At 42.1% G+C, this 10,899-nt stretch overlaps 1 protein-coding gene across 1 annotated transcript in view; it reads right to left on the bottom strand.

The window, feature by feature from the left end:
• The window catches only part of alk (ALK receptor tyrosine kinase), a 172,426-nt gene extending 167,417 nt beyond the window's left edge, over positions 1 to 5,009 (bottom strand). Inside the window, exons 1-4 of the mRNA XM_086127789.1 lie at positions 4,998 to 5,009; positions 4,895 to 4,942; positions 4,595 to 4,790; positions 2,039 to 2,143 (exon numbers count right to left, since the gene is read on the bottom strand). Coding sequence (XP_085983915.1) covers positions 2,039 to 2,143; positions 4,595 to 4,790; positions 4,895 to 4,942; positions 4,998 to 5,009 — 361 coding nt within the window. The remainder of the gene's footprint in view (positions 1 to 2,038; positions 2,144 to 4,594; positions 4,791 to 4,894; positions 4,943 to 4,997) is intronic.
• Between the last annotated feature and the right edge of the window lie 5,890 nt (positions 5,010 to 10,899).

Consider the following 10,899-nt stretch of genomic DNA (forward strand, 5'->3'; position numbering starts at 1 on the left):
CTTCTGAAGCCATCAATCAATTTTGTTTTACGTCATGAAATTCAATCAGCGTGCTATTTGTTGTTTTATGACATGAGAACTGCATTGTTTTCCCAAAACCGTTACTATTATGATATATTGTACAAACAGTATGACTACTCAGAGACACTCTCCAAAGCTTGCAGTCATGGGTCATGAATAATTATGAGGCTTGGATGACTGTCGATGTAGAACTGGTCAAGTCAAGGGCCATTCCTGCATTAACATATTAATGCTGCATTATTGAATGGTGAATATTTTAACCCTCAACTCAAATACAATTTAAGACACTTCATGAAAGTCAACACACATAGAATATTTCACATCACTTTAAAGCATTTGGGAAAATATTTATTAAGAATAACACACATGCTGCATTAACAAGGGATCCACGACACTGACCCAGCACACATTCATCAACTGGAGGAGAAATTGATTGTCGTCTTATCAAGGTGTGAGGGGTGGGGGGTGTAAAGGGCAAGGTCACGGAGATGCTGATCGCGTGTGACCATTTTTATTTTGTACAAAATCCTATTTGTCAATTCCAAGTAACTCATGATCTATGAGTTGCCTGAAATGTCGGGGAAAATAGAAGGTGGAGTTTTAGTCGCAACAAAATGATATGAAATAATGCCCCCGTTTGATTCCACACGATAAATTGTCTTTTCGTGCATTATTACAATGCATTTGTGTCTACAGAACTTATTGAAGTATATTGCTATGCTTGCACTAACCCGATTTTTTTGGTAACAATATAAAACACACACACACACACAGTCAAACCTCGGTTTTTGAACGTCTCGGTTCTCGGCCAATTCGGTTTTCGACCAAAAATTTCCAGTTTTTTATGCCTTGGATGACGAACAAATTTCGGTTTCGAACAAACTGAGCGCACTTGAATGCACCATTTGACTCCTCTCGCCTTCCATACACAAGGCCCGCCACATCATTTTATGTGTCCCGCGAAAGCAGATCAAACATGTCACCTTCCATGAAGCTGAAAAGGTCTAACAAAATTTAAAATTCTCATATGTAATAAATAAGAGAGATATTGGAAGCATTTTTTATGACCAAACCCCTCATGATAGTAATTGAAACAATAGTTGAATCAACAGTTATTCTTGACTTCTTTATATGGCTTCAGTCATAACAGCCCTCCAAGGGAAACACTAACTAAAATGTGGCCCGCGACAAAAAAGACTTTGACACCCCTGTCATAACATATGATGAATTATAGATTCATCATGGCCTAAAAACAGGAGCGGTGATTATTTTACTTTTTAAGCGACGCTATTCGGTAGAATGAGATGAACTTTGTTTTTACTACCGTTTTCAGTTCTTTTGGTGTGGGGAAAAAAATGAAAAGAAGATGCAAAAGTAATGCAGACTCGGCGACTGACGAGGTTCATAAAACTGCTTTGAAAGGAGAGTGATGGTGGGATCTTGCAAATGAGTGTGTTATACATAAACATAGAGCAGAGAATGTGTCTGGCTGAGCGGAAAGAAAGCCAATTCACCAGGGTGTACAGTTCACAGAGTAGTGGGTCTTTAAGTCGTTGCATATTTGTGTTCATTTAACAATCGTACCTGCAGTACCTACACTTTATCATTACAAATCTTTCTTTATCATTACAAATCTTTCATCTTTCCATCTGCTGGCAAGATTTTTAATGATAAACAAGATGCTCTTAATATATATAGGCAGAGCACCCTCTTTTTTTTTTTTTTGCATCAACGGCATGGGCCGGTTGATGCAAAAGGTTTGTTATAGAGAACAGTCATGCATGTTTCAGATTTGCTTACATTGAGAAACGCCAATGGAAATCCCCTATTGTCATTGCATGGCATGAATAGCTGTGATCATATAAAGTCGAGGGCAAGGTAAGACGGAGATGTTTATTTGTTGTGATGGCGAGCTGATGCGACTCGTCACGGCCAATTGGGTGTAGAGGGGATTTGCGGGACAGTGGTGGCAGGGCCTGTCCATCGTGCTGAGCAAGGTTAACAATGTCCAACTCACCTGACACGGGCTTCCAGTTGTTTGGAAAGCTCAGCTCATCCTCAGCTACCCAGGAAAAGCTCCAGTACCCTTGAGGAATGTCAGTCCTACCAGCCAATGACTCACCTGTAAAACAGGAAATCGTTAAGTCAAGACGTATTCAGCGTGCAGTGTGCTTTCTTGGCATATACATCAGTCCAACTGTATGATGCACGAAACCGCTAATAAGGGAAGTGTTGTTTTAAGCACGTAACTGATAAAGCCGCTGCTTTATTAACAAACGAAGCATTTTCTTTTCTTTTTAATGCGGCTTTTTTAATTGGACTTCCTTCAAGAATAATGAACCCCTTTCTGAGATCCATCCATTTTCTGAACCGCTTTATCCTCAAAAGGGTCGCGGGGCGTGCTGGAGCCTATCCCAGCCATCTTCGGGCAGTAGGTGGGCAACACCCTGAACCAGTTGCCAGACAATCGCAGCGCACACACAGACGAACAAGCATCCATGCTCACATTCACACTCAAAGACAATTTCGAGTGTTCACTGAGCCTATCATGCATGTTTTTGGAATGTGGCAGGAAAACCTAGTAGCCGGAGAAAACCCGCCTAGGCACAGGCACAACAGGCATACTTCACACAGAAGTGTGAGAGCCGGAATCGAACTCTGCACCTCTGCACTGTGAGGCCGGTGTGCTAACCAGTCATCCACCGTGCCCCCCGCCCCACTTTTATCATATTTTATCTCATAAATAATATGGCCAAAAAAATGTATCTGACTAAGCCTCGAGGAATCTCAATGCAATCTGATTATGATTGGATTTCTTTTGTCGATACTATTGATATTACCCGGTGGCCCCTGGGGGCCTATTATTGTCAGTCGACGGATGCAACTTTTGTGTGTACCTTCTGGCTAATGTTCCTCAGTGTACGACCATCATTTGCTCTCCAACTCTTTCTCCCAAGTCCATGGTTAATTAGAACACAGTCACAGTCCAATAAACCACAGCCAAAGAAGCAGATGCATTAATCAATCAGTTTAAATGAGCCTTAAAGAGGGGATTGATTGTTAACATTCCCTTTCCGTGGCCCTGAAAAGAGCAGAAACAGTTTGGGCCAAGTTCGATTTCTCCTCAGTCTGACATCTGGAGACATAGTAGATCACATGGCAATTCTTTTTGTCCAGGGTTGTCCTTGGTGGTGTCTGAATTCAATCATAGGAAGAAAAAGGGCTTGGTTTTAACATATATTTTCGACAAGTGATAAATATTTGCCTATCATGAAATCGATCCACAGGAGAATACTCCAAACTTCTGGGATAAGAAAGTTTATACAAATGTTTGTTTGGCCTCCTTGTCAAACTATCAGCATTCTTTTTTCCAATATGCAGTGCAAACAGAACTGAACAGAAAACACACAAATCTTACCCTCAGGCAATACAATAGGAATCACATTAAGAGATATGATTTAAATTCCCGCAAGATGGCAGTTCACGCTTCGCCGTCCTGCCATTTTGTGGATTTATTTATTTGTACATTGGTTTTTTTTCTTTGACTGTTGGTAAAATATGTTTTACGGTATCTCTGTCGGCCCCTATGAGTGCATTGCTCCTCAATTCAAGTATATCTATATCACATCGTCAAAATGTGTGGAAATAGGTGCGATCAAGGCCTGGGAGAGAAAAACACCTGAGGGCACAATGCACTGAGGTGATGCAGTGCTTTCATCAGGCTTTGTTTCAGGAGTGAAATAATCCAAAAATGACACCAATTACCCATGAAAAGAAAGTAGGTGGAATTGGTGGAAAAACATCGCAACAGTCAGATTTGTTTTTGTCTTTACCAAAGGAGAATTCTGGGCAGTCGGTTCCAGTCGGTGTAGCGACAAGATCCAGCTAAAGGGAGATGTTGGAAAAGGACAGATCACAACTGGATGGTGAGCTGCAGTGATAAGACCTAATTGAGATGAAAAGGAGTCAGTCCACGTTTTACACTCTTGGATAGTCATACACCTTGTCTTCCCACGTGGTGATTGTCTTCTTTTTTTTCCCCGATATGTTAAAGATTTACCTCAGGGTACCTTCATTATTGCCTAAATAAATTGATTGTCTGCATGAGTGACTGCACTATTAAAAGATGATCAAAGTCTCCCGCCTCCATATCAGGGAGTTGAAATTTGGATCGGCTGCCAACTACTCCCCACAACAACGACCACATTCATTTCCGTTAGAGGGCTTCGCTAAGCATGAACTTACACTGAAATCCAGTCAGGTAGCTCCCAAGAACAAAACCACCTATGTGCGCACATTGACATCCTTTTCATGAGACCAGTCACCAACCTTTTTGAAACTGACAGATACTTTGTGGGTGCCGATTAATGAGAAGAGGTCCCAGTTTGATACACACTTCTGACATTGGCGCAATTTACCGCAACTTATGATTTCTCAATAATTACGGAAAAAAAACAAGCAAACAAAAATTCTATAATCAACACTTTATTTCGATACATCTTTTCTAGTGTTTGATGGACTTCATCCGTTTCATGCACAGCACCTAGTGACCACTTACACACTTCGTACACACCCGCATGGTCTGGAAGAGGACTGCACGGCGACATCCTCCGACGCGGCATTTTGGCGTTTTTAGCCTCGGCCGTCAAGTAAGTGGTCATCTGGTTGCTGTGCATGAAACGGATGAAGTCCACATTCCCGACAATGAGGTTGATGGAACGCTCAACCGGCCTCCAGTGCCGTAACCATTTTAGGGCCTTGGCCCAAGGCTGATTGAAGGAATAATTGTGCGGTTTAGTTATCGTTTATAAGTTAATAATCAGTTCCTCCAAAGCAGATAGAAATAGGGCTGAGAAAGTGGAAAATGGTTTACCATGGCGATCATAATCTGGTAGAGACTCAGTTCGAATGGCACCAAGTACTGCGAATAGAAAATAAAGCCAAAGCAGCAGGAGCATTGCCACAAACACTGGTACACTGTCCACCATCTTCAAAGTTGTCCAACTAACTCATATATCCATCCATCCATTTTCCGAACCGCTTGATCCTGACGAGGGTCGCGGGGGGTGCTGGAGCCTATCCCAGCCGTCTCCGGGCAGTAGGCGGGGGACACCCTGAATCAGTTGCCAGCCAATCGCAGGGCACACAGAGACGAACAACCATCCACGCCCACACTCACACCTAGGGACAATTTAGAGCGTCCAATCAGCCTGCCATGCATGTTTTTGGAATGTGGGAGGAAACCGGAGCACCCGGAGAAAACCCACGCAGGCCCGGGGAGAACATGCAAACTCCACACAGGGAGGCCGGAGCTGGAATCGAACCCGGTACCTCTGCACTGTGAAGCCGACGTGCTAACCACTGGACTACCGGGCCGCCCCTAACTCATATATTTCCCGGAAAATCACAAGGTCAAAACGCTGGTCATGTTTTCCTTTTGTTTTTGTCTTAGAACCGGACCGAGACTATTCATGTGGTCTTTTGGGGCCAGCTGGTGCCTGTGGGCACCCTGTTGATGACCGACCATCTTGTATTTCCAATCAAACACTAAAAAACAAAGTTATAACGCCGACGTGGCAGTAATCATTGGCACTTTTTCTAAGGGTATAATGATAATATTAGTACCACTGGAAATGTGACGACGGTTAAGTAAGAGCAATGATAGATGTCGTAGATACATTGTATGTGTCATAAAATGTTATAGTAGATTAATATTATTTGCATGAACCCTGTCTTGCAGACAAGTGTGGATTTGCGTTCTAATGTAGGACGCAGCTCATAAAGTCATGAGTCTTGCCCATAAAGTTTGACTTAAGGCTACCAATTACACAAACTGCACACTGAATTTTTCTTAGCACAGATTCCATCCTGCAGAGAGTGCCCATCATAACAAGGGGACAGGCGAAGAAGATAAGTCTCAGAAGCCCACATCCATACATTATAAATACTTCAATCAGTGGAAGACGGGTCAAGCCGCAGCTGTTCTTACTTGAAGAAACACGTGACTGAAGACCGCTATTGGTTTTAGACATTACACTGTGATCAGACTTAACAGCACATGATGAAATAACAGTGAGGCTTAAGAGTTAACCTTGAAACAACCCCACACAAATGGGCAACATATAAAATGTGGGGTTTGTTAATTTGTCATGTGTGAAAATATCGGCGGGGTCTCTCATGGGGCAAACGCAAAATGAATTAGACAAGAAATGAATGGTGAGATCTCAGTATGAAAATCATTATCCACGAGACAGGACGAGACAGAGCCGCATGGCGCATGGCGATGATGACATCATCTGGGCTTCAGTAGTGCTCATAAAATAAAATGATTTCATTGTCGGTACAAGCATAAAATAAGATCCCTAAAAAAAGCAGCCTGTCAGGAACTCACTCAGGACACTTAATGTGGATGATCCACAGATGGTAAATTCACAAAAAAAAAAAAAAAAAAGTTCTATGTCTAATTTGCATTGCTGTATAAAACGTTTGTGACCATGGGGTGTCTGATTTAACCGTGGGTGTACTAATTTAATAAATTATACAAGATTTTCTTCCTTGTCCCGGTGGCACCTTTTGAATTTCCTAATGAGAGCATGAACAAAAGCAGGCTTTACTTTACTTTAGGGCATTGAATCTCAAGATGGAAGATAAAACTGTGACACTACTCAGGTCAAATTGAATGAAGAAAAACTCATCTTGGCTTTGAAAGCTTTTTGCGAAAATGGATAAACTGGGATACAGGTGTCATCAATTGGACCGCGCAGTGTTCATTTCAAATTTAAATGATGAACAAACCCAAGGCCGGTTACAGACAACGATAGTCAGGCTGTTTTGGCCGTGATTTTGCCTCTTCTCGGCTCGACCATGGTTGTCAAAAAACAATTTGGCATCCTTGCTCTCACAATTTTATGTCTTATACCAAGGGTGGCAGGCTCAAATTTGTCACGGGCCACTTATGTCTTCCCTCAGAGGGCCGTTATGACAGAAAATCCACAAAAACGTTTCAATAGTCTCATTGCATCATTACTTGTCCAAAACAAATTAATCGATTACTGGTATTGAAATCATCCATCCATCCATCCATTTTCCGAACCGCTTGATCCTCACTAGGGTCGTGGGGGGTGCTGGAGCCTATCCCAGCCATCTCCGGGCAGTAGGCGGGGGACACCATGAATCGGTTGCCAGCCAATCGCAGGGCACACAGAGACGAACAACCATCCACGCCCACACTCACACCTAGGGACAATTTAGAGCGTCCAATCAGCCTGACACGCATGTTTTTGGAATGTGGGAGGAAACCGGAGCACCCGGAGAAAACCCACGCAGGCCCGGGGAGAACATGCAAACTCCACACAGGGAGGCCGGAGCTGGAATCGAACCCGGTACCTCTGCACTGTGAAGCCGACGTGCTAACCACTGGACTACCGTATTGAAATCAGTCAACTATAATAGTTCAGTTATCGTTCAAGTGAGTCTAAAAAGGGTAACAAAATCATTGCAAAATCTCAGCATTATTTAGTACACGTGATAATTTGACTTTTTGGTTCAAATTTTGGCAAGGATCATGCGAGTTAACAGACAGGATTTGCTTTTGCGGACCACATAAAATAACGTGGTGGGCCGGATCTGGCCCCCGAGCCTTGCGTTTGACACGTGTTTTATACAAGCTTATATCTTATAAGATTGTCCCATAGGATTATCTTTTGGTCGTGGGTTTAAATCCGGGCCATCCTGTGGAGAGTTTCCATGTTCTTCACGTGCCTGCGTGGGTTTTCTCCGGATACTCCGATCTCCTCCCACATGCCAAAACCCTGCATTGTAGGTTAATTGTCCTTGTTGTTTATGGGAGTGAGAATGGTTGTCTATGTATGCCTTGTAATTGTCTGCCGACCAGTTCAAGTTGTACACTGCTTCTCGCCCAAAGCCAGCACGCCCGCAACATGAGTAAAAGCGGTTGGATGGATTGATGGTTTGTATTGCCATTGCTTATACCTTCCTACGAACCATCACTGATGTCACATGCAAAAACAATGCCCATGGTCCTTTAAAACATTGGAGGTGATCAACTAAAAAAAAAAAAAAAAAAAAAAATGTCAAGAAAGAGATGTCACTGAATGAAAGTAAACATGATTAATCACCACCGCTCTCCAAATGTGAAGATAACATTTGATGGCTTTTAAAAAATGGCATCTTTCAATCTGCTGAGTTCCTTGAGCCGTACAGTTTTTTCTTACCCTTAATATTTTTTTTTCTTGTGGTTCCTTCACATGAGAATTGATTGACTGATATTTTCTGTGATTCCGCTCCACAGCCTCAAACTGAATACCATTTGTGCTGCAACCCAGCAAGCCGTGTTAGTCACGGTGTTCAGAGCCATGGTGGTAATGGCTGGATGGCCAAAGGCACGCAAGTCATCTCTTGGATTTCTGTTCTAAATGAGGTACTATGATGGGCTGTTTTTCTTTTCTCTTTTTTTTTTTTTTTTGGTCACTATTCCATGCTTTGGTACAGATCAGTGGTCACCAAACTGATGAGGTATTTTCGAGCACATGATGTGGTTCTTGAAGTCTGGCTTCCTGTTGACCGCTGCCACCATTTTGGTTGACCCCTCTTAATGATCATGTGTGGACTTTGATTCATGTTTCCTGTTTTGTGTTACCCTCATCACTCAGTTATTCTGTCACCTTTTGCATCCGTTTCCTCACTTTTCCACCAAAGTTGGGGTGAACTGACCGCTGCACTTGGCTCGTTTAAATAACATGTTTCTCGATACGGCAACATCAACAATAGCAGCCAAGCACGGAGGACACCAAATGTTCCCTTCGAAGGCCCTTTGAAGATGGCGCTGTAGTTGGCAAGCGTCTGCAAGAGCTCTGCTTTTTTGTTGTTTGTTTTTTTGGTTTTGTCATATTTTGTTTGTTATGCTTCGTGTGGACCCGTTGTGGACTGTTTTCAGCATTTTGGCCACAACATTCGTCGAAGGAGAAGAATCTGTGCTTGATGGTTGCGCCTTCTCAGCAGCACGTGTGCACCAGCGCTAATTTTAATGGGGGGGAACATCGACTGTATTTGATGGTCACCGCTCAACAGCCTATAAAAGGTGTGCAAATGTGTTCATTGCAGGCCATTGGACCCGAGCATCCTAGCACACTATCATTTATGTTTTTTTATTGGATTTTTATATGGAAAAACTATGGCATTTTACATGTTCACCTTTCTCTATGAAATGTATGCAGAAAGGGGGAAAAAAATAGCTCAAAATTGCCGAACCAAGCTCTCTTACTTTCAGCTTAACTCAATGCTTAATGTCACTGCTTTTACAACTTCCTCGTTTTTTTACGATAATTACTTTCTCCTCAAATGAGCCATGAAAGGCAGCTATTTGTTGAATAACAAATGACAACCTGTATGCGATGTACTGTGGAAGAAACCTATTGCTAATACTCTATATTGTGATTGAATTTCACGCGCAAATAAATAAAGAAATTAAATACAAAGATTCACATTCCTCTCATCACTTCATCATAATAGCTGCCTTCAATATTGTCCTATTATTATCGGCTTAAAAAAAACACAACAGTCATTGATTGATTTCCCGAACCAATGAAAACACAACAGATTAAAAAGAAAAATATGTTGGTCATTTTGATAAGTTGCTGGTACATGGATAAAAATATAGAAATCTTAATAATAAGTCAGGATGGTCATTAAATGTGCATCTGCGAATGCAACTGAGAGCAACAAGATCAATTTCATGCGGATACTGCAATGCTAAATAAAAATACAATACCCTCACAATATCATATATCTACAAAGCCCAATACTGATGTAACATAGCGGCAAACATGGCCTTGTCCCAATTTTGGGGGTAATGTGTTGTAGGCATTAAATTCAAAATGAGACAATATTTGCAAAACAAACAACATATTTGAATGTATATATTGTCTTTGTAATGTATTCAAATGAACATAGGTTGAGAAAGGCTTGCAAATCATTGCATTGTGTTTTTATTTCCATTTTACGCAACGTTCTAACTTCAGTGGAATTGGAGTTTGTGTTTCCACTCACACCTGCCACTCAAAGACTTGACCATGGGACACGACACTGGATTTCTGATTCCGTTATTTTCCTCAATTCTTAAGCCCCTTTCACGATCCCAGATGTCTCAAGATATCAATTATTCTTGCAGCCTGCTGAATCATTTTGAATTTATCAACAATGACTGAGTGTGCACCTGCCAGGGTTTCCGTGACTGGCAGGAAGTGGGAGCCTTCGAACAGGCCTCCCATTAGTGTCAAGTCCCATCGAAGAAAAATATGAGGCAGAGCTATTTTCTTGAAATGTTTTTTGTGCAAAATGTGTATGAGACGAATCAGAATGGTCGACAGGACAGACAATGTTGATGTTTGACATTCACTCATCCATCCATCTATCCATCCAGGAAAGTACACTGACATTTTTGAGGACAGATGTGCTAGCAACAAAAAGGGCGCCCATCACAATAATTCTGATCAGTTCTGGCACTGTGGGGGCATGATGGGAGGGCATTTGGTTGGTGTAAAGGGGCACATTTTACCGCTTAAGAACGCGTGCAGCAGATGCACACGCACACACAGACACTCATCAAGCCCTTTAAAACAGCCAGTCTGGCATGACAGCGCACACACACACACACACACACACACACACACACGTTCAGCACTAAGGGTTTTAAAATGTGCTTTAATCATTTGATGGGGGTCCATTGGGTAAAATAAACACATGGGTTAGCTTTTTGAAGAGTTGAGGCAGTAAACTGGGCATTTTTCTCAATGTGACACTTAGACTTAATTAACATAGCAATTTAACATCAGTAACAGCAACACAAGGCTTTTAAAT

Source organism: Hippocampus guttulatus, chromosome 13 (genome assembly GCF_054856545.1).
Source record: "Hippocampus guttulatus isolate MCC_2025c chromosome 13, RoL_Hgut_1.0, whole genome shotgun sequence".
Lineage (NCBI taxonomy): Eukaryota > Metazoa > Chordata > Actinopteri > Syngnathiformes > Syngnathidae > Hippocampus > Hippocampus guttulatus.